Source organism: Pristiophorus japonicus, chromosome 3 (genome assembly GCF_044704955.1).
Source record: "Pristiophorus japonicus isolate sPriJap1 chromosome 3, sPriJap1.hap1, whole genome shotgun sequence".
NCBI lineage: Eukaryota > Metazoa > Chordata > Chondrichthyes > Pristiophoridae > Pristiophorus > Pristiophorus japonicus.
Window position 1 is genome coordinate 47,728,191 of NC_091979.1, and position 26,545 is coordinate 47,754,735.

General features: G+C 42.6%; 1 protein-coding gene across 4 annotated transcripts in view; it reads right to left on the minus strand.

The window, feature by feature from the left end:
* lypd6 (LY6/PLAUR domain containing 6) overlaps positions 1–26,545 on the minus strand; it is a 404,421-nt gene that overhangs the window by 126,794 nt on the left and 251,082 nt on the right. For 3 of the 4 annotated variants that reach the window (XM_070874415.1, XM_070874414.1, XM_070874417.1), the window contains exon 2: positions 8,888–9,010. In XM_070874415.1, coding sequence (XP_070730516.1) covers positions 8,888–8,960 — 73 coding nt within the window. In that variant the 5' untranslated portion in view covers positions 8,961–9,010. Of the gene's footprint in view, positions 1–8,887; positions 9,011–26,545 lie in introns of those variants that run through there. The other variant, XM_070874413.1, reaches the window with a different exon arrangement.

Sequence of the window (26,545 nt, forward strand, 5' to 3'; positions counted from 1 at the left end):
CCTCATTGCTCTATCTACTGGTTCTGTTTCGCACCCCCCCCCAATTTACACTTTTTGAATGCCATGTCCTTTAACTATTTGTTAATTTCCTTCTGGTTTCTTACTGATATCGTATTCTAATGATGCTGGGTAGAAATCCTGGAACTCCCTCCCTGTGGAAGTACCTTCATCACACGGACTGCAGCGGTTCAAGAAGGCAGCTTATCACCACCTTCTCGAGGACAATTAGGGATGGGCAATAAATGCTGGCCTTGCCAGCAACACCAACATCCCGGAACGAATTTTAAAAATGTATTAAAACAGCATAGAAAATACAATCTATACTTTAATTATTAGTATGTCCTTATTGCATTTGTTGATCCTTAATTCACAAGGCAGAAAACTAAAGCTTGCATTGTGTGGCACAGACACGATGGGCGAAATAGCTTCCTTCTATGCCATAAATTTCTATCCAATTCTATGATGTACAAGGTATAATCAATCAGGGCTGTGTGGCAATACTGAATGGTCTTTGAGATACTGAATGGTCTTCCATGTGTCAATAGACTTCCTATTAAATAGCAGGCTTTTGTGTGAGGGTGTGCATGGAAATATTTCTCCAAAGAAGATGTCATTTATGTCTTCTATTGTAGGTGCAGCAGTTATTCAGTATTGAAAACACGGTCATCGAGGAGAAAGATGGCAATAAACATTGTTTATTGGTGTGTTGTAAACAGACGTCAGGTTTAGCAGGATTTACCCATGAACCAACAAAAGTAGAGTTTGATTGGAGGTTCGAGCGTGGCAGGTTGCTGCATATCTCAGAAAATGAGGCCAAACTAAAATTGCTTTAATGCAGTGACAATACCCTCTGACAAAACATTACAGCTGCACACGGTCATGTGTTTCCAGCTCTTTCATCCCTTTCTTCGACCATCTGAATGTTATCACCCTTAGGCGGTCCCTCGAACGAGGATGACTTGCTTCCACATGGGTTCACAGATGTTTCAATGAAGGACCCGATATTCCAGTCCTGAATTCCAATTGAAGGGGTGGAAGATGCCTGTGCATGGATTTTTATTAACGTGTGATGATCGTTGCACATCAGTCACCATACGGGCTTGACAGATCTAGGCCTTTATCCAATGGCAAAGGTTAACCAGGACAACTGGACACCTGCTCTGCTGCACGGGCCCAGTGCACACACATATCACAGTGTAGGCTGACTTGTGCTGCCCCATGGCTCTTCTGGGCCCTGTATCCTCATTCGCCGCATCTCCAACATGATCTCTCACTGCTCATCTGCCCCAACCTTCCCGCTCCTCCACTGTACCTGGGCCCCACCGATGTTCCTGCCCATGCTCCAAACGGCGACCTGGGTTTTGATTACGTCATCCAGTCCCCCACTTCTAAGCCGTCGTACACTTGTAGTAGCTCGCGCTGGAAGCTGCAGTGGTATGGTCTTTTATCCTCCCAACCTGTGGTGGTGTCCTCTCACATGTCGGGGTGGCCCATCGAAAAGTTAGAGAGAAAATTAACGCAATAGTAAGGAAGGATATTAGCTTGGATGATGTGGATACGGTATGGGTGGAGCTACGGAATACCAAAGGGCAGAAAACGCTAGTGGGAGTTGTGTACAGACCACCAAACAGTAGTAGTGAGGTTGGGGACAGCATCAAACAAGAAAGTAGAGATGCATGCAATAAAGGTACAGCAGTTATCAGGGGTGACTTTAATCTACATATTGATTGGGCTAACCAAACTGGTAGCAATACGCTGGAGGAGGATTTCCTGGAGTGTATTAGGGATGGTTTTCTCGACCAATATGTCGAGGAACCAACTAGAGGGCTGGCCATCCTCGATTGGGTGATGTGTAATGAGAAAGGACTAATTGGAAATCTTGTTGTGAAAGGCCCCTTGGGGAAGAGCGACTATAATATGGTAGAATCCTTTATTAAGATGGCGAGTGACACAGTTAATTCAGAGATTAAGGTCCTGAACTTAAGGAAAGGTAACTTTGATGGTATGAGACGTGAATTGGCTAGAATAGACTGGTAAATGATACTTAAAGGGTTGACGGTGGATAGGCAATGGCAAACATTTAAAGATCACATGGATGAACTTCAACAATTGTATAACCCTATCTGGAGTAAAAATAAAACGGGGAAGGTGGCTCAACCGTGGCTAACAAGGGAAATTAAGGATAGTGTTAAATCTAAGGAAGAGGCATATAAATTGGCCAGACAAAGCAGCAAATCTGAGGATTGTGAGAATTTTATAATTCAGCAGAGGAGGACAAAGGGTTTAATTAGGAGGGGGAAAATAGAGTATGAGACGAAGCTTGCTGCAAAAGCTTCTATAGATATATGAAGAGAAAAAGGTTAGTGAAGACAAAAGTAGGTCCCTTGCAGTCAGATTCAGGTAAATTTATAATGGGGAACAAAGAAATGGCAGACCAGTTGAGCAAATACTTAGGTTCTGTCTTCACGAAGGATAACACAAATAACCTTCCGGAAATACTAGGGGACCGAGGGTCTAGTGAGGAGGAGGAACTGAAGGAAATTCTTATTAGGCAGGAAATTGTGTTAGGGAAATTGATGGGATTGAACGCCGATAAATCCCCAGGGCCTGATACGCTGCATCCCAGAGTACTTAAGGAAGTGGCCCTAGAAATAGTGGATGCATTGGTGATCATTTTCCAACAGCCTATCGACTCTGGATTAGTTCCTATGGACTGGAGGGTAGCTAATGTAACACCACTTTTTAAAAAAGGAGGGAGTGAGAAAACGGGTAATTATAGACCGGTTAGCCTGACATCTGTAGTGGGGAAAATGTTGGAATCAATTATTAAAGATGAAATAGCAGCGCATTTGGAAAGAGTGACAGGATCAGTCCAAGTCAGCATGGATTTATGAAAGGGAAATCATGCTTGACAAATCTTCGATGAATTTTTTGAGGATGTAACTGGCAGAGTGGACAAGGGAGAACCAGTGGATGTGGTGTATTTGGACTTTCAAAAGGCTTTTGACAAGGTCTCACACAAGAGATTGGTGTCCAAAATTAAAGCACATGGTATTGGGGGTAATGTATTGACGTGGATAGAGAACTGGTTGGCAGACAGGAAGCAGAGAGTCGGGATAAACGAGTCCTTTTCAGAATGGCAAGCAGTGACTAGTGGGATGCCGCAGGGCTCAGTGCTGGGACCCCAGCTATTTACAATATACATTAATGATTTAGATGAAGGAATTAAGTGTAATATCTCCAAGTTTGCAGATGACACTAAGCTGGGTGGCGGTGTGAGCTGTGAGGAGGACGCTAAGAGGCTGCAGGGTGACTTGGACAGGTTAGGTGAGTGGGCAAACGCATGGCAGATGCAGTATAATGTGGATGAATGTGAGGTTATCCACTTTGAGGGAAAAAACACGAAGGCAGAATATTATCTGAATGGTGGCAGATTAGGAAAAGGGGAGGTGCAACGAGACCTGGGTGTCATGGTACATCAGTCATTGAAAGTTGGCATGCAGGTACAACAGGCAGTGAAGGCGGCAAATGGTATGCTGACCTTCATAGCTAGGGGATTTGAGTATAGGAGCAGGGAGGTCTTACTGCAGTTGTACAGGGCCTTAGTGAGGCCTCATCCGGATCATTGTGTTCAGTTTTGGTCTCCTAATCTGAGGAAGGACGTTCTTGCTATTGAGGGAGTGCAGCAAAGGTTCACCAGACTGATTCCCGGAATGGCAGGACTGACATACGAGGAGAGACTGGATTGACTGGGCCTGTATTCACTGGAGTTTAGAAGGATGAGGGGGGATCTCATAGAAACATATAAAATTCTGACGGGACTGGACAGGTTAAATGCAGGAAGAGTGTTCCCTATGTTGGGGAAGTCCAGAACCAGGGGATGTAGTCTAAGGATAACGGGTAAGCCATTTAGGACAGAGATGAGGAGAAACTTCTTCACTCAGAGAGTTGTTAACCTGTGGAATTCCCTGCCGCAGAGAGTTGTTGATGCCAGTTCATTGGATATATTCAAGAGGGAGTTAGATATGGCCCCATACGGCTAAGGGGATCAAGGGGTTTGGAGAGAAAGCAGGAAAGGGGTACTGAGGTGAATGATCAGCCATGATCTTATTGAATGATGGTGCAGGCTCGAAGGGCCGAATGGCCTACTCATGCACCTATTTTCTATGTTTCTATGAATTCTTTCACTTAACCTTTCTCTTGTTGAAACTCCATCTGAATAATCAATAGCAACCTGTGCAAATTACAGTCTGATTTCTGCATCTTTTACCATTCCTGCACTTCACTGCATCTCAGTCTTATTCCAGTGGCAGATTCGTAGATCCACAAAAAACATGGGCGTGTAGTTTTGCCCTTGGGATGAGGAGGCAGCAGTATAAAAGGTAGTGAGTTGCTGATCTCCTGCAGTATAAACTAATCAAGCGTAAGTAAAGGCACCTATAACTACCAAATCTTGAGTTCAAGCAGTTTAACACACAAGTGGACAGAAAACCACCGCTAATGGCAATAAGTCATACACTTCTTAGACTTCCTACCCAGGGACTCACTCGCATGTACTTATTAACTAAGTCACTGTGAAAACTAGACAAATTTGAGCGAAACTATCATGAGAAGCAGAAACATACACCTAAACTGCCACAAAACCAAACATATATCGCCTGTGACAGAGACTGTAGGTCCCGCATTGGACTCTTCAGTCACCTGAGAACTCAATTCTAGTGTGGAAGCAAGTCATCCTCGACTCCGAGGGACTGCCCATGATGATGATACCACCTAAACCACCCACCCCAAAACCAGACTAATATCAACAAAATTCCCAAAATCAGAATCATAGGCCGGAATTTTGCCGACTATCAGAGGACGGATCCGCTGTCAAAATATAAAAGATTGACAGCAGGTTGATAGCCCGCAGTCAACCTGCCTCCACATCAAATTCTCAAGTGCCAGCTTTGTCTGCGCTTTACAGACCCGACACCAAGCGGCCGGGGAGCCAATTGACATTAAGAACTTGTTACAAGGTACTTTGCCAGCATTTTACCATGAACTTACCATTCAAGGTTCATGGCCCTCGAGGATCATGTCAGGAAAGTAAGTCAGGTTTTCAATGACTCTCCATTGCTCTGAATAGTTGACAGTTACAAAAGTGGTATAAAAGCTACCATTTCACAGCTGTTCACTTTCCAATGTTAGAAGCTGGAGTCTTCAGGATTTGGAATATACTTTTCAGCTTTATGCAGGTTGGAAGTGTTTGGAGTAAACTCTCTATCCAATGTTCCACATTGGACTCTTCAGTCACCTGAGGACTCATCTTTAGTGTGGAAGTGAGTCATCCTTCAACTCTGAGGGACTGCCTATGAAGAAGAAGAAGGATCACCAACAACAACACCAACCTTCTCCGCAATCACCTGATGCTGCACAGGACACAGGGAATCAGCACCCGAGCACATTACTGCCCGGGAGGCCAATGATGGCCTCACCATGGCCAGATTTACTTTGTTTTATGCCGTACACCCTGGCTGCCACATGATGCGCCAGGTTGGCACTACCCCACACCAGCACCATGAAGCATCCCTACAATGCCCAAGCCATTCATTTCACATTATTCACCATTGGGGGTATATTGTTATGTCTCACCATTCACTACAACTCACAAAGCCACTTCCAAAGGTGCACTGTCCAAGAAGGCCAAGTGTTGAATATAAAGATTTCAATGTTTGCCAACACATTAACAGAAACCTTACATGAACATTGGCTAAAATACCCAAGTGCTTACTCTTGTGTGTTGTTAGTTGGTAAGGATGATGGTGAGTGTGAGGGGTGGCTAGTGAGGTCTCATTCGCACATTGGAAGGGAAGACAATCTCCCTGCGTGCTGTGATTCCCTCCATAAACATAATGAGGGAGTCATGGGAGCATCTGGGTTCTGCCATGCATCTTTGTGCAGCGCTCATCAGTGTTTGGAGCCCCTTAAGGCTGTATGTAAAACACTGACAGCACAATTGTCAACATCAATGTGGACATGGTCCCTTTAAGGAAACCGGCTGATGACATGTCATCAAATGACATCATCAGACTTGCTTCCTTTTAATTGGCCACGAGCCTCGAAGTAGAATTATTTTCGCAGAGCGGGATGGAGCTGATAGCGGGGTCCCAACACTCTACCTACCTCGTCCGCACTCGGTAAGCAAAATTGGGGCCATAGTATCTAAAACAAAAGACACAACAGCCAGGCCACTACCTTCATAGTCAGAGGATTTGAGTATAGGAGCAGGGAGGTCTTACTACAGTTGTACAGGGCGTTGGTAAGGCCACACCTTGAATATTGTGTACAGTTTTGGTCTCCTAATCTGAGGAAGGACATTCTTGCTATTGAGGGAGTGTAGTGAAGGTTCACCAGACTGATTCCCGGGATGACAGGACTGACATATGAAGAAAGACTTGATCGACTGGGCTTGTATTCAATGGCATTTAGAAGAATGAGAGAGGATCTCATAGAAACACATAAAATTCTGACGGGACTGGACAGGTTAGATGCAGGAAGAATGTTCCCAATGTTGGAGAAGTCTAGAACCAGGGGTCACAGTCTAAGGATAAGGGGTAAGCCATTTCGGACCGAGATGAGGAGAAACTTCTTCACTCAGAGAATTGTGAACCTGTGGAATCTCTACCACAGAAAGCTGTTGGGGCCAGTTCTTTCGATATATTCAAAAGGGAGTTAGATGTGGCCCTCACGGTTAAAGGGATCAAGGGGTATAGAGAGAAAGCGGGAATGGGGTACTGAAATGCATGATCAGCCATGATTATATTGCATGGTGGTGCAGGCTCGAAGAACCGAATGGCCTACTCCTGCATCTACTTTCTATATTTCTATGTTAACACCAGACCATACCAACTGAAAGAAAGAAATGAAATAAAAGGAAAAGGAAAAGAAAGAAATAATTTGCATTTATATTGCACTTTTCATGAACTCAGCCAATGAAGTAGTTTTGAAGTGTAGTCACTGTTGTAATATAGGAAATGCAATAGCCTAATTGTACATAGCAAGGTCCCACATACAGCAATGTAATAATGACCAGATAAGCTGTTTTAGTGATGTTGGTTCAGAGATAAATATTGGCCAGTACATCGGGGAGAATTCCCCTGTTCGTCTTATAATAGTGCCATGGGATTTTTTACATCCACCCGAGAGCAGACAGGGCCTCGGTTTAACATTTCATCTGAAAGACAGCACCTCCGACAGTGCAGCGCTCCCTCAGCACTGCACTGGAGTGTCAGCCTAGATTTATGTGCTCAAGTCTCTAGAGTGGGACTTGAACCCACAACCTTCTGACTCAGAGGTAAGAAACCGCTAAAAGAACGGTATACCTTCGAGCAGTGAGGCAGCCAAGATGGAGCACTCAGCAGCATGCAGTAAATCTCACGCTTCTGCTACCTTGTGCTGCATCATGGCATAAAAAGGAACAACTGAATCCACTATATGCTGATACAAATTTCTGTTTTTTTAAAAACCTAAATTCAGACTCCATTGCACATTAAATGATATTGCTCATTTCACTCATTTGATCCCCTCCAACATTCAATCAATTACACTTCACCATCTAGTGTTTTTCATTTTGTCATTCATTTCTTTCCCTCATTCCTTCCACTCCATATACAGGTATTTCATTCCATTCTATCCTTTATTCAAATCCATCGGTAGTATATTTGATTTAATCCTCAATTTATTTCTCAAGGTTTCCAGAAATAGAGGAATTATAAAAGGAGACTGTGCTAGTCAATTGTTGTTTGAAGCACTGACCAGGTATTGCGGCAATGCAAGTTTTCACGAAGTACAAGGACAGTTTTAAGACATTACTACAGAATGCTATTAACCACAATAGCACAAAATACCAGTAATTAAGACTTTTTCTGTTGTAGTAACAGAAACTTCCAAAAAGTCCATTAGTTCAGTCGGGAAAATATGAGGCCATGAATCTCAGGCTCGTTAATTTGAGTAACTAAACCTTTGCTGGCTAATTAAAAAGAAACATTTTTGCCTCCAGTCTCTTCTGATCAATCAACGTTACTGGGATTATTGTGTGTTACATTATGAAGGTATAATTACAATTGCAACTGTTTACTCAAACATTGTGGCCCCCGACCTACGAGAGAACACCTCCGCAGGTCAGGCTATAAAAGACATGACACTGCAACTTCCAGCGTGAGCTGCTCCAAGTGTGCATCGATTTCGAGGTGGGCCACGGGGTGACATCATCAAAACCTAGGTCGCCGTTTGGAGCGTGGGCAGGAACATCGGCGGAGCCCAGGTACAGCGGAGGAGCAGGAAGGTTGGGGCGGAGGAGCGGTGAGAGATCGTGCCGAAGGAGCGGCGAGAGATCGTGGCGGATAGAGCGGCGAGAGATCGTGGCGGAGGAGCGGCGAGAGATCGTGGCGGAGGAGTGACAGATGAGAGTATGGGGCCCAGAAGAGCCGAGGGCCCAGGGGCAGCACGGGCCAGCCCACACTGTGATATGTGTGCGCACTAGGTCCGTGCAGCAGAGCAGGTCTCCAGTCATCCTGGTTAACCTTTGCCACTGGATAAAGGCCTAGCTCTGTCAAGCCCGTGTGGTGCAATGGTCACCACACGTTAAAAAAATCCATGCACAGGCATCTTCCACCCCTTCAATTGGAGTTCAGGACTGGAATATCGGGTCCTTCATTGAAACATCTGTGAACTCGTATGGAAACAAGTCATCCTTGTTCGATGATGATAATTACAATTCATCATGTTTTTTAAAAATTAGTACCATATATTGCTGTGACATCTCACAATATTCAAACATGACAATTAATGCATTTGCTAAGCTAAACTCAAAGTAATGATACATGCTGAGTAAACTGTTACGAACCTCTGGATTTTATTTCATAGGAGATAGTTGTCTGCTCTTCACAGCCAGGAGGTGGAAATAAATCCTCTCCCATGAGAAGTGGTGCAAAAGCCTCCGGAGCCACTTAGGAGATGCCTACAGCTCCTGGAGTGAAAAAAAACAGCAGAATGACAAGGCGGCAGTTAGAAGCAGTGCAGTTATTCTGATGGGCTATAGATACTGTTTCAGTCCCAGAGCGGGACAGCGAGGCAGAATTTTATCTCCTCTGGCTCGTGAAGAGATAGTTGACGGCAAGAAATGCGACAGGAGTTAATTGCAGGCCAGATGGATTTCAGCCCTTGTGAGTATGTGGCTAGTTGGTGCTCTGCAATTTGTTGCATTTTCCCAGCACAGGCTGCAGAAATAACTCATTGAGAGCTCCATTCACAGAGCAGTACATGGAAGAAGATAACTTAAAAAAAAAACCTGACAGGGTATGAAAACAAATAGTGATGAAACTTAATCTTTTCGGCCTTTCTTTACGATTAAGCCAACAATGACAGACACAATGTAAGGAAAGAGCATACATTTTGAAAGAATGCAAAGATGGACGAGGGGAAGCAGAACTAATGGAAAGGCTGGTAAATCTATCTCTTTGAGATAAAGGGATGAGCGTTGACATGGCAGCTATGTTACTAACTGGCTTTGCCAAGCTTCACACAGCAGAGAGCAAGTCTTCACAATCATGATCTTTCTCAAGAGGGTTTTCATGTAGAAGACTTTGATTAACCATTTCAACACTCGAGCCTTCCTGCCTCTTACTTATCGGCCTTGGATGATCAGTACCACCCAGTGCACAGTGGCCTCGGTCTGCCAGGTCAAGACAGCTGCATTATTTCTACCTGAATCGTTAGACAGTCTTCAATTTTCACAAATATTTTTATGCAGTTACAGATGTCTGTTGTTGTTGGTGGTGCTAACAATAACTCTGAACCACTGGAGGATCTGTTATTGACTGACTGAACATTTCAAAAGCAAAGCAAAAGGTTTTTTTTTCGTAATTGCTTTTTGGAGCAAATGACCAAAATCAAAAAGTTCCAACTTGGTCATTACAAAAAGAAAATGATAGCTTCGTGGATTTGCCTGCACAGATATAATTTTCAGATTGGTAACTCTTCGATGTGCGGGTCCCTCATTTACCTCTTTTCTTTTTAAATCAACAAAACAAAATGGCTGTTGGGTCAGTGCTACCAAACATAGGGTCCAATTTTGACCATGACTTGCACCAATATTTTTTGGAGTAAGTTGGTTTTTCTGGCGTAAGTTAAAAAACGCCATTTTCCCCAATAAACTTGCTCCAGAGTAACTCAGTTAGGAACAATTTTTTTTAGTTGAGTTTTGGCCATTTATGCCACTTTGGCCAGCTAAAACTTACTCCAAATCGACTTAGATCAGCGTATGTGGCCAGCTCTGAAAAACATTGCGGGCAGTTAAGAAGTCGACGCAGGTTAGTACATTTAAAGAACCACAGTTCTGAGCTTCACATTATTTATTCTGATCTATCTTTCTTGGGTCCAAAGTGGATAATCTCAGCCAGGGGAAACAACCTTTCAACATCTATTTAATCAACTTAGCGCTTAGTTTTTTAACTCATTACTTGATCTAGTTTAAGTTATAGGTAGATTATATGAAATATTTAAATATGTAACATGAACCACTAAAAGTTTTGAAGCCAAGAAACAGAATCTCCTTCCCCTCTCTGCACCGAATTCCTACTTACCAAATTCCCAACTTTTGCACTCAGTTTCTGACAACTCTGAGCGACCCTAAATAAACACTGCAGGATATTCCCCACTCACCGGGCGAACATCGGGGCGTCCCTTCGGCCAGGGATAGGGGCTGCGAGCATCGGGTCCTGCTCACAGCCTGCAGGACATGCTGGGAGGGCAAGGAGCATGCGCGCAGACTCCACTGCACATGCGGACAGCTGCCGCCAATGTTTTCTGCGCTGGGCCGTTGCTCCGCCCCCCACTGCACTATGTACGCCTCACTAGGACACGGGAGACTCGGCAGAGTGGGCAGGATGGGGCCACTTTTTTTTCGGCGCGGTTTCCAGCGCGCAAAGTCGGCGCATTTAGGGCAAGTGCGCCGAAAAAAGGGGCTGGGGAAAATTGGGCCCATAAACTTAACTGTACTGCCAATAACGCAACTATGTGAAGATTAAAAAAAGAATTTTCTTGTGGTGCCTTAGTAGATGATTGCACAGCCTGGTGTGGTACTGACCCATGCAGACCAGAAACATATCTTCCATTCCCTAGCTGGAATGCAGATAAGGATGTCACTGAAAAGAGCTTCAGCTGAGGAGTCACTCTGGCAAAATAGGGTATTTTCAGATACACACCTAACAGTGCATTCAGAACCTAGCAAGAGGACCATCCCCATAATATGCCAGATCTTACATGAAAGGTTGAAAGATGATCTTTTGTCACTCACAAGCCCATCTAATCCTAATTAGAACATTAGAACAAAAGAAATGGGAGCAGGAGTAGGCCATTCAGCCCTTCAAGCCTGCTCCTCTATTCAATAAGATTGTGGCTGATCTACCTCAACTCCACCTTCCCACACCATTCCCATATCACTTGATTCCCTTAATGTCAAAATCCATCAACCTCAGTCCTGAAAAACTCAATGACTGAGCATCCACAGCACTTTGTGGAGTAGAGAATTTCAAAGATTCACAACCCTTTGAGTGAAGAAATTTCTCCTCATCTCAGTCCTAAATGGCCAACCCCTTAGTCTGAGACTGTGGCCCCTAGTTCTAGAAGGAGAAATAATGCCCAGAATTGCCTCTCCTGATTGCTAGTCAGTGACCCTTGCTGAAAACTGCATGGGTACAGATATCAGGTGAAGACAAGGCTGGATGTAACTGCCCCGCCACCTCCCCAACTCCCTGCCATGCTCTTGCCTCTTCCACCCTCTGACACTCAAATGGCGACTGTGGGAAGGTACCAAAGGGCTGTTAGCACCAGTGGAAATGTACCTCAGCAACAGCCATTGCCATCAAAGCAAATGGTGAGATAATGTTATCAATGGTCCTGGTAGGCAATTTTGGGGTTAAGTTGAATATACAGACATCAAAGCTATAATGTAAAGCAGGCCTAAAAATACACACATACACCTGAAGTATATGTAGCTCCGCAAATATAGGGTGATAAAAACATAGAAAATAGGTGCGGGATTAGTCCATTCGGGCCTTCGAGACTGCACCACCATTCAATATGATCATGGCTGATCATGCAACTTCAGTACCCCGCTCCTGCCTTCTCTCCATACCCCCTGATCCCTTTAGCCGCAAGGGCCACATCTAACTTCCTTTTGAATATATCTAACAAACTGGCATCAACAACTTTCTGTGGTAGAGAATTCCACAGGTTCACAATTCTCTGAGTGAAGAAGTTTCTCCTCATCTCAGTCCTAAATGGCTTACCCCTTATCGTTAGACGGTGACCCCTGGCTCTGGAATTCCCCAACAACGGGTACATTCTTCCTGCATCTAATCTGTCCAATCCCATCAGAATTTTATATGCTTCTATGAGATCCCCTCTCATTCTTCTAAATTCCAGTAAATATAAACCTAGTCGATCCAGTCTTTCTTCATAGGTCAGTCATGCCATCCTGGGAATCAGTCTGGTGAATCTTCGCTGCACTCCCTCAATAGCAAGAATGTCCTTCCTCAGATTAGTAGATCAAAACTGCACACAATACTCAAGGTGTGATCTCACCAAGGCCTTGTACAACTGCATTAAGATCTCCCTGCTCCTATACTCAAATCCTCTCGCTATAAAGGCCAACATGCCATGTGCCTTCTTTACTGCCTGCTGTACCTGCATGCCTAATTTCAATGACTGATGTACCATGACACCCAGGTCTCGTTGCACCTCCACTTTTACTAATCTGTCACCATTCAGATAATAATCTGCCTTCCTGTTTTTGCCACCAAAGTGGATAACCTCACACTTATCTGCATTATACTGCATCTGCCATGCATTTGCCCATTCACCTAACCTGTCCAAGTCACCCTGCAGCCTCTTAGCATCATCCTCATTGCTCACACTGCCACCCAGCTTTGTGTCAATCTGTAAACTTGGAGATAATACATTCAATTCCTTTGTCTAAATCATTAATGTATATTGTAAATAGCTGGGGTCCCAGCACTGAACCTTGCGGTACCCCACTAGTCACTGCCTGCCATTCTGAAAAGGACCCATTTATTCCCACTCTTTGCTTCTTGTCTGCCAACCAGTTCTCTATCCACATCAGACTAACCTGTCTATAATTCTGTGTTTTCTCTCTCCCTCCTTTTTTAAAAAGTGGGGTTACATTAGTTACCCTCCAATCCATAGGAACTGATCCAGAGTCCATGGAATTTTGGAAAATGGCCACCAATGCACCAGTGATGTCAGCTATACCCTAGTAATTGCTTCTTGGAACAACACCTCCTAAAAATTCCTTTCTATTATTAGTTCACAAGATGTGGGCGTCGCTGACAAGGCCAGCATTTATTGCCCATTCCCTTAAGGTAGTGGTGAGCTGCCTTTTCCCAACCTAGGAAAACGTTGGAAGCACTTCACAACAGCATTATCCCTCATAACTTGGTATACCACCTGCAGGTTACTGAAGAGAGCTACAGCTGAGGAGTCACTCTGACAAAATAGGAAATTTTCAGATACACACACTAAGTGCATTCGGAACCTAGCAAAAAAGGACCATCCCCATAATATGCCAGGTCTTACATGAAAGGTTCAAGTATGATCTTTTGTCACCCACAAGCCCATTTCCATCCTAATTAGAAAATAAGAACATAAGAAATGTGAGCAGGAGTAGGCCATTCAGCCTTTCAAGCCTGCTCCTGCATTCAATAAGATTGTGGCTGACCTTCTGCCTGAACTCCACCTTCCCACCCCATCCCCATGTCACTTGATTCCCCTAGTGTCAAAATCTAGTATTGGAGCAACTGCCACCAGAAGGATACACTCAGCACTAGGTACAGTCAAAATCATTAGACATTGGAATGGGAAAGCAAGGGCAGTAGAAGGATGCCTCTAATTGGCAAAATATCCTTTTCTCATCCTTTATCATACTTATGTTCCAACAGAGGGCAGAAACTCATTCCCAGCATCGAACAGTCTGAACCTCAATCTAGGAAGAATTGGCTTTAAAGCGTAATGCACCCTGAACTATTATCTTGCTTGCCGGAGTGCAGATACTGCTGGCATCCCTGTACTATTGTTGTCATGTATGTATGCTTGGGGTTACTAGCCACCAGGTGGCACCACTGTCGGAGCTCATTGGGCTGTACACACGAGTGTGCGGCCCGGGTACAAAAGGCAAGCCATCATGTAATGTAATCACTTTGGGCCCTAATAAAGCAGAGCCAGGTTTGTACCTGTGTTAGTTTACAGTATTCAGTCTATCGCGTTATTACATACATAACATTTGTATAATGGAGAGGTAGGTCAGGACAATGGGAGCAAGGAAAGAGAGCTGCACCCTGCCTATAAAACCCAGATCAGGGGGAAGGGGGAGTTAATCCTACTCAGAACTTCATCTACTTTCTTGCTCCCCCATAAAGCCGTGGCCAACTTTCCATTACAACCCCTCAGTGACAAGGACATCCAAACCTTCCCCGCACCCTCAATGCAGATACCAGTGTATGAAGTGTTGTACAAATGCGATGCAAACTGACTAAACCCAATATGCAGGAGAGAACATACATTTATGTAGTTCCTATCCCCCAGAAACATCGCAAAGTGCCAACATAGAATGAATTACATTATATATAGTTACGATAAACGTGCTGCCAACTGAGTCAAGATACATGTAAACACGTGTAAATGTATTTTCTGATTTCATTTCTGAAACAAAGGCAGCTACAGCATCTGCTGCAGTACAACTTTGCTCCCCGAGGAATAGCGGTGATTCTTGACTTTCAGAGTAAACTGTTCCAGAAACACTCGCAATGCACAATGATGGCGCTTTAATATTTGCAGATTGTGAAAATATTGCCATCACGTTTACAAAGTGCAGAAAAGAACTTTCCCATTCCGCCGTTGAACTGAGATTTAATATTGGTTATGCACATAGGACGAAGGTCATTTTATAATTTAAGAACAAGCCAAAAGTACAGGCACTGCGTTATTTAATCAGAGAGTGATTTCTGCAGCCAGTTCTCACCGAAATGGAGCAATTTCAAATGTAAAACGACTTCTGTCTGATGTCTCATGCAACAGCTGGCTGAGGAATTAAGAAACTATTTGTTGAATGGTAAGCCCAATAATTAAAGTAACTGAAACAAAATAAAATGTGAAACCACAAGCCTGGCAAGGCACATAAAACAGATTTCAACCAGTCATTTTCACATAATAGCAGTACTTGATTAACTTTGTATTCAATTACTGTGCACTATATAATCACTTAATAAAATGAGAATATAAACATTTATATTTAATCCAAAATGAGCATTCTTAAACGAGGTATGTCATTCCCTGAACACATGAAAGTTCTTTCACACTATGAGCCAAACTATGACCTCTTACCATATTAACCAGTTGTTTGGAAAATATTAACTAGAGAAGCGCCAACTTCTGCAAAGGTATCAAAACCTCTCTCCACAAGCCTCTTTACTTGCTCTTTCTCAGCATTTTTCTTCTGTATATTTTCAAAATAACTTCCCATTCTTCTTATTGTTTTCCACACATGCCAACCATTAGCATTTGATGTCAAAAAGCATCTACTGAGCTCTGTCCATGAGCTACCGTTTGCTGGCAAAAATCAACGTTTCTTGCTGCCTCTGACCCCGCTCAAGATCACCCCAGAACAATTGGAATTCACTTTCGAGCACGTGTGGGGTTTGCATATGCTTGAACATGTCGGCTCCATGCGAGCTAGTGATTGGCAGCCAGCAGCAGACTGCTACAAAATGTAAACATTATTCAAGCTGTGCCAGGTCATTTTGAACTCTTCTGCCCTTAATTTCAATCCATAAAAAGGAAATACGTGACTTCTGCGAGGGGACAAAACAAAATTGATGGCAAGAGTTAAGGAAGCAGGTTCAAGAGCCGACAACTGATATTTATTAATACTTCAGATGTTTCGCCTATTCCCATGTATAACAAACTACCCATTTCTCAGGATGTTATCAGTGCTCTTGAGGCCCCAATGTTGAACCCAAACCCGAGAAGTTACCATCTACTGCTTCTGTTATTGGTCCCAGCTCACCCGCAGTCAATCCTACTCGAAGATATCCCCAAAGATCAAGGAACTAATTAAATAAATAAAATAAGGCTAGACTATGATATGGCAGAGCAGGTTGTGTGTCTGGACCATAGTTTGAGGGAGTTTGTGGACAACGAGACTGTTCCGACCAAACATGTCTGCAGGAGATGTCTCCATCTCGAATCTCACCAGCTCAGAGTCATTGAGCTGGAGTGCGAGTTGGAGACACTCACAACACATAAGTGAGGGGGAAACATTTCTGGACAGTTTTATCCAGAATACAGTCATACCCCAGAGGAAAGCGCAGGTTCAGCAAAAGGAGGGTGTGGCTGTTAGGGAGCCGGGTAGCAGGATTTAGGAGAAGTTGAGAAGGAGGTCCCATGGGTAGTTGGAGGAAGAAATATGCAGACAAATTAGGGAAATGAGAAAAAAACATAAAATAAACATGGGGGATTTCAACTACCCCAATATTAATTGGACAGAAGAGGTAGGTAAAGGGGATAATAAAATTGAATTCCTACAGTGCGTACAGGACTCCTTTCTTACCCAATATGTAAAATGCCCAAAAAGGGAGGATTTAGTATTAGAGCTAATAATGGGGAATGAACCAGAGCAGAAAAGAGAAGTAAAAGAAGTTGAGGAACATCTAGGCAATAGTGACCATCATATAATATGCTTTAAGATGATAATTGAGAAGGACATAAGTATGACAAAAAAAACAGGGTAATAGATTAGAGAATAGGTAATTTTGAGGGGCTGAGAATAGAACATGGGAAAATAAAATGGGCAACAATATTGGCAAAAATGATGTAGAGGAGCAATTGGAAACATTTAAAACGGTGCTCAGCAGAGTGCAGGAACGATATATTCCGTTAAAAGGAAAGAACAAACTAAACACTAATGAGATTCCATGGATGAATAAAGCCACAAGAAATCAATTGAGGTTAAGGAAAGAGGTATACATTAAGTACATAGACAGCAGGGGATTGCATAAGGGAGAAAATGAAAATATTAGGAGAGGTCAAAAAAACAATTAGGAAGGCAAAGAGGAACTATTAAATTGAATGATCAAGGAACACAAAACAAAATAGTAAAATATTCTCCAGGCACGTCATTAAACAAAGAAGGTTGGGATGGGAATAGGGTCATTAAGGGATGGATAGGATAATACCACAGGTAACGATAGAAAGATGGCAGAAATTTTGCTTTGGTATTTAGCACAGGTGGACATGACATTGGATGATGAGATAAGTGCATTTAAAATTAAAAGGGTGGATATATTAAATAAACTAATCAAACTCAAAGAGGATAAAACCCTTGGTTCAGATGGATTGCATCCACGCATTTTAAAATATAAGGAAGAGATAGCAGAGGCATTACTGCACATATTTAATAATTCATTAGAAAAAGGTGTAGTGCCAGAGGACTGGTGAATGGCTCAAGTGATACCTATATTTAAGAAGGAAGATAGAACATGTCCAGGGAGTTATAGACCAGTCAGCTTAACATCAGTGGTAGGAAAAATCCCTACTAAAAGGAGAAAATAGAAGAACATCTAGAATCCAAAAATATAATGAATAGTCAGCATGGATTTCAAAAGGGAAAGTCTTCCTTGACCAACCTCGTTGAATTGTATCACACTTAGAATATTGCGTGCAGTTCTGGTCACCATATTATAAAAAGGATATAGAGGCAATGGAGAGGGTGCAGAGAAGATTTACAAGGATGATACCAGAAATGCGAAGGTATACATATCAGGAAAGGATGAATAAGCTGGGTCTCTATGTAGTGCCATGTATAATGCAAGTTCTGTTTAGTAATGTATGTTGCAAAGAAATGTAACTGTACCATCACCCATTCCGTGTACCGTATAGTGCCACACGTAACGTAATTTGATGACTGTATTACAATGTATCCTGGATTGTACTGAATTGTACCTCGAAATGTAAAGCAAGCAAATGTATTGAACGGAACTGCCGTCAGCATCCAAATGTATTGTATGCAATTGCTGACCGCATCCAAATGTACTGAACTGCTTTCCAATGTATTGTGCAAATTTTTATATGAATATAGTATATTTAATTTTTTTTTTAAATGAAGCAGCTGAGTCTCTGTTCTCTTAAAGAAGGATGAGGGGTGACCTAATAGAGGTCTTTAAAATTATGAAAGGTTTTGATAGAGTGAATACAGAGAAAATATTTCCATTTGTGGGGAAGAGCATAACTAGAGGCCATTAATACAAAACTAATTTTTCCTGCCTACTACCAGGAGAATGCTATGGTTCTTTTTCAATAATGTTATTGTAAGATGCAGTTGCCGACATTTTTAGCTGTTAACCAGGCTTATTTTTGGAGATGATTATTTTCAACATGTAATTCTGAGGGGGGAAAGTGTATGCTACTTGCATAATGTTAACTGGATACTAGAGGGCCCCCTGATAGGAGTAAGCACGTTGTAGCAATGACACTCCTAGGTCTCTCTCGTATTGCTTTTGTTATTCCTAAATATTCTAGAGGGCCCAGAAATAAAAGCAGTTAGTTGTTACCCCACCAATACCAGTGTTTATTTAGACATAACAATAGCTGCATACGTACAGCAATCAATAGATACTGTGGAGCATAGTAGGGTCAATTTGATCCCATTTTCAAACCAACAATGGATGCTGATAGCAGTGCATTCCATTTTTCTGACATGTGATACTGTCATTAATCGTAATCACTGCGGGTTCATAGAGTGGGAATCAATTGTTGACTATCGAGAAATGACGGCATATATATAAAAAAGCAATATTAGAGAAATACTTAGGATTATGCATGGTGAGTTCATAGTGTATGTAATTTATAGTTTGGGATCTTTGGCACCAGCCACATGAACCACAATGGTCTTTTCCGGTATTGTACATTCCAATGTCCTTATGTCAGTGAAGAAACGTTTATTCAAATTTCAAGAACCACTCACTTTCCTTTCTCAAATATCAACTGCAATGAATTTCTATTATGTCTCTAATGATGAGTATGAAACAGAATTGGAGGACTGAGTGGCACAGTGGCTTAGGACTATACCCTTTCATCTCTGAGCCCTGTGAATGAATGTGGCCCAGATTCCATCCTCTGCCAGCTGCAAGGCTGCTACATAATGAGCTCAGACAGACCGAATCTAATTCCTCCTAGGCTTGGATTCCCAGCATTAAACTGACTATAGTTCAATGCCTCAGATGTTTATGCTGGTCCATGTAAAACTTAATGTAAAAATTAAAAGCAAAGTTGCGATCAAAACTATTTTAATCTTGCACAATTATCACAGGTTTGCAAAGCGTTAAGGAAAAAGGCATCATGGTCAGACAAAGAGATATGGAAATTGGCACCTGAAGATTAGCCAACAGCAAAAGTTTTTATAAATACATTAAGTTAAAGTAAATGGCAAAGGAGAATGTAGGCCCATTAAAGACAGATCCAGGCAAGACTATAGTGGATAATAAGGAAATAACGGACTTATTAAATTAATACTTTGTATCCGTTTTCACAGTGGAGGAAGAGGACTAAGCACCAGCGGTACAAGGGAATTTAAAAAGAGTAAAAGGGAGGGTCTAATATAAGTTTAAAAAATGGTAATGGAGAAAATAATGGGACTTAAGATAGACTAATCTCCAGGAACTAATGGTTTCCACTTTAGGTTATTACAGAAACACAGAAACATAGAAAACAGGCGCAGGAGTAGGCCATTCAGCCCTTCGAGCCTGCACCATTCAATATGATCATGGCTGCTCATACAACTTCAGTGCCCCATTCCTGCTTTCTCTCCATACCCTTTGATCCCTTTAGCCGCATGGGCCACATCTAACTCCCTTTTGAATATATCTAACAAACTGGCATCAACAACTTTCTGTGGTAGAGAATTCCACAGGTTCACAATTCTCTGAGTGAAGAAGTTTCTCCTCATCTCGGTCCTAAATGGCTTACCCCTTATCGTTAGACGGTGACCCCTGGCTCTGGAATTCCCCAACAACGGGAACATTCTTCCTGCATCTAACCTGTCCAATCCCATCAGAATTTTATATGTTTCTATGAGATCCCCTCTCATTCTTCTAAATTCCATTGAATATAAGCCTAGTCAATCCAGTCTTTCTTCATATATCATTCCTGCCATTCCGGGAATCAGACTGGTGAACCTTTGCCGCACTCCCTCAATAGCAAGAATGTCCTTTCTCAGATTAGGAGACCAAAACTGTATACAATATTCAAGGTGTGGCCTCACCAAGGCCCTGTACAACTGCAGTAAGATCTCCCTGCTCCTATACTCAAATCCTCTCGCTATGAAGGCCAACATGCCATTTGCCTTCTTCACCGCCTGCTGTACCTACATGACAACTTTCAATGACTGATGAACCATGACACCCAGGTCTCATTGCACCTCCCCTTTTCCTAATCTGTCACCATTCAGATAATATTCTGCCTCCCTGTTTTTGCCACCGAAGTGGATAATCTCATATTTATCTATATTATACTGCATCTGCCATGCATTTGCCCACTCACCTAACTATCCAAGTCACCCTGCAGCCTCTTAGCATCCTCCTCACAACTCACACTGCCACCCAGCTTAGTGTCATCTGCAAACTTGGAGATATTACATTCAATTCTTTCATCTAAATCATTAATGTATATTGTAAATAGCTGGGTGCTCAGCACTGAACCTTGCGGTACCCCACTAGTCACTGCCTGCCATTCTTAAAAGGACCCGTTTATTCCTACTCTTTGCTTCCTGTCTGCCAACCAGTTCTCTATCCATACCAATGCATTACCCCCAATACCATGTGCTTTAATTTTGCACACTAATCTCTTGTGTGGGACCTTGTCAAAAGCCTTTTGAAAGTCCAAATACACCACATCCACTGGTTCTCGCTTGTCCACTCTACTAGTTACATCCTCAAAAAGTATTAGAAAATTTGTCAAGCATGATTTCCCTTTCATAAATCTATGCTGACTTGGACCGATCCTGTCACTGCTTTCCAAATGCGCTACTATTATGTCTTTAATAATTGATTCCAACATTTTCCGCATTACCGATGTCAGGCTAACTGGTCTATAATTCCTTGTTTTCTCTCCCACTACTTTTTTTAAAAAGTGGGGTTACATTAGCTACCCTCCAATCCATAGGAACTGATCCAGGGTCTATAGAATGTTGGAAAATGACCACCAATGCATCCACTATTTCTAGGGCCACTTCCTTAAATACTCTGGGAAGCAGACTATCAAGGCCTGGGGATTTATCGACCTTCAATCCCATCAATTTCCCTAACACTAATAAGGATTTCCTTCGGTTCCTCCTTCTTCCTAGACCCTCGGTCCCCTAGTATTTCCGGAAGTTTATTTGTGTCTTCCTCAGTGAAGACAGAACTAAAGTATTTGTTCAATTGGTCTGCCATTTCTTTGTTTCCCCATTATAAATTCACCTAATTCTGAATGCAAGGGACCTACATTTGTCTTCACTAATCATTTTCCCTTCACTTACCTATAGACGCTTTTGCAGTCAGTTTTTATGTTCCCTGCAAGCTTACTCTCATACTCTATTTTCCCCCTCATAATTAAACCCTTTGTTCTCCTCTGCTGAACTCTAAATTTCTCCTAATCCTCAGGTTTGTTGCTGTTGCTGGCCAATTTATATTCCTCTTCCTCTGATTTAACACTATCCCTAATTTTGCATTTTAGCCACAGTTGAGCCACCTTCCCAGTTTCATTTTTACACCAGACAGGGATGTACAATTGTTGAAGTTCATCCATGTGATCTTTAAATGTCTGCCACTGCCTATCCATCGTCAACCCTTTTAGTATCATTTGCCAGTCTATCCTAGCCAATTCACGTCTCATACCATCGAAGTTACCTTTCTTTAAGTTCAGGACCCTAGTCTCTGATTTAAATGTGTCACTCTCCATCTTAATGAAGAATTCTATCATATTATGGTCACTCTTCCCCAAGGGGCCTCGCACAACAAGACTGCCAATTAATCCTCTCTCATTACACAAGACCCAGTCTAGGATGGCCTGCTCTCTCGTTGATTCCTTGACATATTGGTCTAGAAAACCATCCCTTATACGCTCCAGGAAATCTTCCTCCTCTGTATTGCTACCAGTTTGGTTAGCCCAATCTATATGTAGATTATAGTCACCCATGATAACTGCTGTACCTTTATTGCACGCATCCCTAATTTCCTGTTTGATGCCATCCCCAACCTCACTACCACTGTTTGGTGGTCTGTATACAACTCCCACTAGCGTTTTCTGCCCTTTGGTGTTCTGCAGCTCTACCCATACAGATTCCACATCATCCAAGCTAATGTACTATTGCGTTAATCCCCTCTTTAACCAGCAATGCTACCCCTCCTCCTTTTCCTTTCTGTCTATCCTTCCTGAATATTGAATACCCCTGGATATTGAGTTCCCAGCCTTGGTCACCCTGGAGCCATGTCTCCGTAATCCCAATTACATCATATCCGTTAACAGCTATCTGCGCAGTTAATTCATCCACTTTATTATGAATGCTCCTCGCATTGAGACACAGAGCCTTCAGGCTTGTCTTTTTAACACACTTTGCCTCTTTAGAATTTTGCTGTAATGTGGCCCTTTTTGTTTTTTGCCTTGGGTTTCTCTGCCCTCCACTTTTACTATTCTCCTTTCTATCTTTTGCTTCTGCCTCCATTTTATTTCCCTCTGTCTCCCTGCATAGGTTCCCATCCCCCTGCCATGTTAGTTTAACTCCTCCCCAACAGCACTAGCAAACAATCCCCCCAGGAGATTGGTTCTGGTCCTGACCAGGTGCAGACCATCCGGTTTGTACTGGTCCCACTTCCCCCAGAACCGGTTCCATTCCAATGTTCCAGGAATTTGAATCCCTCCCTCTTGCACCATTCCTCAAGCCACGTATTCATCTTAACTATCTTGCTATTTCTACTCTGACTAGCATGTGGCACTGGTAGCAATCCTGAGATTACTACCTTTGAGGTCCAATTCAGCTTGTAAGACCTCATCCCATTTTTTACTTATATCATTGGTACCTACATGCACCACGACAACTGGCTGTTCACCTACCCCCTCCAGAATGCCTTGCAGCCGTTCCGAGACATCCTTGACCCTTGCACCAGGGAGGCAACATACCATCCTGGAATCTCGATTGCGGCTGCAGAAACGTCTATCTATTCCCCTTACAATAGAATCCCCTACTACTATAGCTCTCCCACTCTTTTTCCTGCCCTCCTGTGCAGCAGAGCCATCCATGGTGCCATGAACTTGGCTGCTGCTGCCTTCCCCTGATGCATCATCCCCCCCAACAGTATCCAAAACGGTGTATCTGTTTTGGAGGGGGATGACCGCAGGGATCCCTGCACTGCTTTCCTTCCACTGCTCTGACTGATGGTCACCCAGTCCCTACCTGCCTGAGTAACCTTTACCTGCGGTGTGACCAACTCACTAAACATGCTATTCACAGCATCCTCAGCATCACGGATGCTCCACAGTGAATCCATGTGCAGCTTCAGTGCCGCAATGCGGTCTGTCAGGAGCTGCAGCTGGATGCACTTCTTGCACACATAGCAGTCAAGGACACTGGAGCATCCCTGACTTCCCACATAGCACATGACACAGATCTGGGCTCTCCTGCCATGACTTAACCCTTAAATTAACTTAATTTGGCAACAATGTCAAAGGTTACCTACTGATAAGGAAATAAAAAGAAAAAGAAAAAGATTAAATACTCACCAATCGACCAGCCAATCACTTACCCGCTTGGCTGTGACGTCACACTTCGAGGAAATTGCAGATGTCTGAGAAAGTGCAATCAAGGCATGATTTATACTGCAAATTTACACAATTTGTCCTCTGATCATCCTGCACTTTTGCTACCACATCTCTGTGCTTGGAAAGGGGCCATTCTTTTTTTTTTATGTTTTGAGAAGAGGGGATGGAAGATGATGGGGAGACGGCAGATGGAGAGAGGGAGATGAGCATAGAGCCAGAGAAGCACAAAATGAGTTAGTGGAGTCAAAGAGGATAGCAAGAGAGAAAAAAGAGAGAAACATCAACTTGAAGGCAGCAGAGACCGGCAAGAGAAACTTTCCTCCCAACAGCGCCACAGGAGATGCACTGTATGTCTGTGCATACATTAATAACAATTAAAAAGTCTGTGTGCGTGCATGTCACCTTTCACATTACATTTTATTATAGATGCAAAACAATCATTAAAAGAAGAGAATGTTAGGTATTTTGTCTTGGGTTCTGACCTGGAGCCTAAAATTTACAAGCAAATTACTGATCTCTTATTAACATCAGCACAATTACAAGCAATTTCAAGTGCTTCAATGTCTACAAGTGCTTGAGCAGTGGTCTTAAAAGTACAGACGAGTTTGCAGCTAAACATCTCAATTATGCTCTAGATTCCATACTACCTATGAGCATTGCCACAAGAGGTCCTCAAGTATATTTAAAATTGGTTTAAACCCTCTCTGGGTATTTCCATTCATTAGCTGCCAACCTGCTCCTTACAACTCTGCCCAATTCATATTGTAATTAGGAATCAGAAGCACAAGAATGGCACAGGGTGACATGCTCTTTTTCATTCTCTCCCTTCTTACAGAAACTTTCCAAACATCTGCTTGATGCTTCCACCTGACTGCACAGCCATTGCAGAATCTGATTGCATTATCACAGCCTAAAAATGAATGCTCCTTCTCGCTTCGCTGCCAGTCCCTCTGTGCTCAACCCGCCCCCCACAACCCCCCCCCACCCCCTCCTCAGGATTGCTTCCTTCCGCAATTGGGGAGCTGCCTTCCAGTGCTCATTGAGTGCTGGAAGCTTCCCAAACAAATTAAAATGAGGCCCGACCAGGTAAATGATTTGGGTCTCTCGCTAAACTCTTTGGGTGGGCATTGTGGTCACTCAACCTGCCATCTTTCCGATATGTTCTATTTATGAAAATTGGTCCCCATGTTTCTATGTGAAAGGTAGTGTCTGCCAAATAGATTCTGCTGGCAATAGTCAGTTTAGTTCTGCACCATCTGCTACAAAACACCTCAGCTGTAACACAGCCATTCAATGCAAATCAGCCACATTCGCCATGAAGAACGAAACAGTGAAGCTTCAATGTGAGATCTCGCCATTTAATGCTTGAAAGTAAGGCTATTGGCAGGACTGCAAGGCACACCAGTCATACTGGATACTGATTCAACTAATTCTTCATGTACCTCAGAAACCTTTAGTTTGCAGACCAGAAAAATCCTAGGGACAATGGTCCTTTAAACAGCATGGTTCCTTGAAAGAATAGCATTTGCCCATCCAGGAAAGCCCAGCTACTCCAGTCCCGATTGTAAAGGAAGTTTAAACAGATTATAGAATGAGCCTATGCAGTTTCTTTCTAATTAATCTGGTCTTCTGAGATAGCACCTCCCATACCCCAGCTTCCTTGGTTAAGCAGTACCATCATCCTTGACAGGATAGAGCAAAATAACCTCTGTGAAGTTGGCACCGTATGAGGACAACGAATATATCTCACTATGTCACAGGTCAAATGACTGAGCTTTTCGCTTTCCTGGTCACATGCTTTGTTCACAAATTGTTGTAAGCATCTGAGCCAATGCTGGATTGTCAAAGCTCACAACAGCTATGGGTGAATTTTACAGTAAGGTACGAATAGTTGACAGACCTGTTTGCCATTTTTTCTATTCTTATCCATAGTCCCTTTAAAAGTAGCTGGACAAGTTCAGCACTTAAGAATAAGTAAATGTAATCCACTTCATTCCATATGAGGATACAATTTTATGACTAATTAGGAATGGACTATTTAATGTAGTCAATGATGCAAAAGTCCTATGTAAAAAAAACAGGAGCCCACATCACGGTGTTGTATTACAGGAGCTAGCACAGCCATCTTAAATAAAGCCACACACAAATCAGAATACATTCAAAACAGTAAATGCATTCAATAGGTGCAATGTCATCAGTGAATGAATGAAGAGCTGCTGGAGTTTCAAATGAAGAAAGTCAGTTCGGTGACACGAGGTATTAGAAATGTCATATACAAACCTGTGGTTCATACAAAATAAACCCCTCAATGAAGGATATTGGCATAATAACAAGCACAAAACAATCACCCGGATTTATATAGTGCCTTTCACTTTGACAAAAAGCCCCAAGGTGCTTCAGAAAAGGGAAGCAAAACTCAGCTGTGCCACAGTCATTAGAGAGCTCTGAAGCTCATGACACAAGTGGTTTATTTTAAATAAATCGTTAATTCATATAATCTTCTCATTTCATTTTTAAAACTTTAGTTTATTAATATTTTAGTCATAACATTCTATAATTTCCTACATTACAACAGTGACTACATTTCAAAGGTAGTTAATTGGTTGTAAAGCGCTATGTGACATCCTGAAGAGCTATA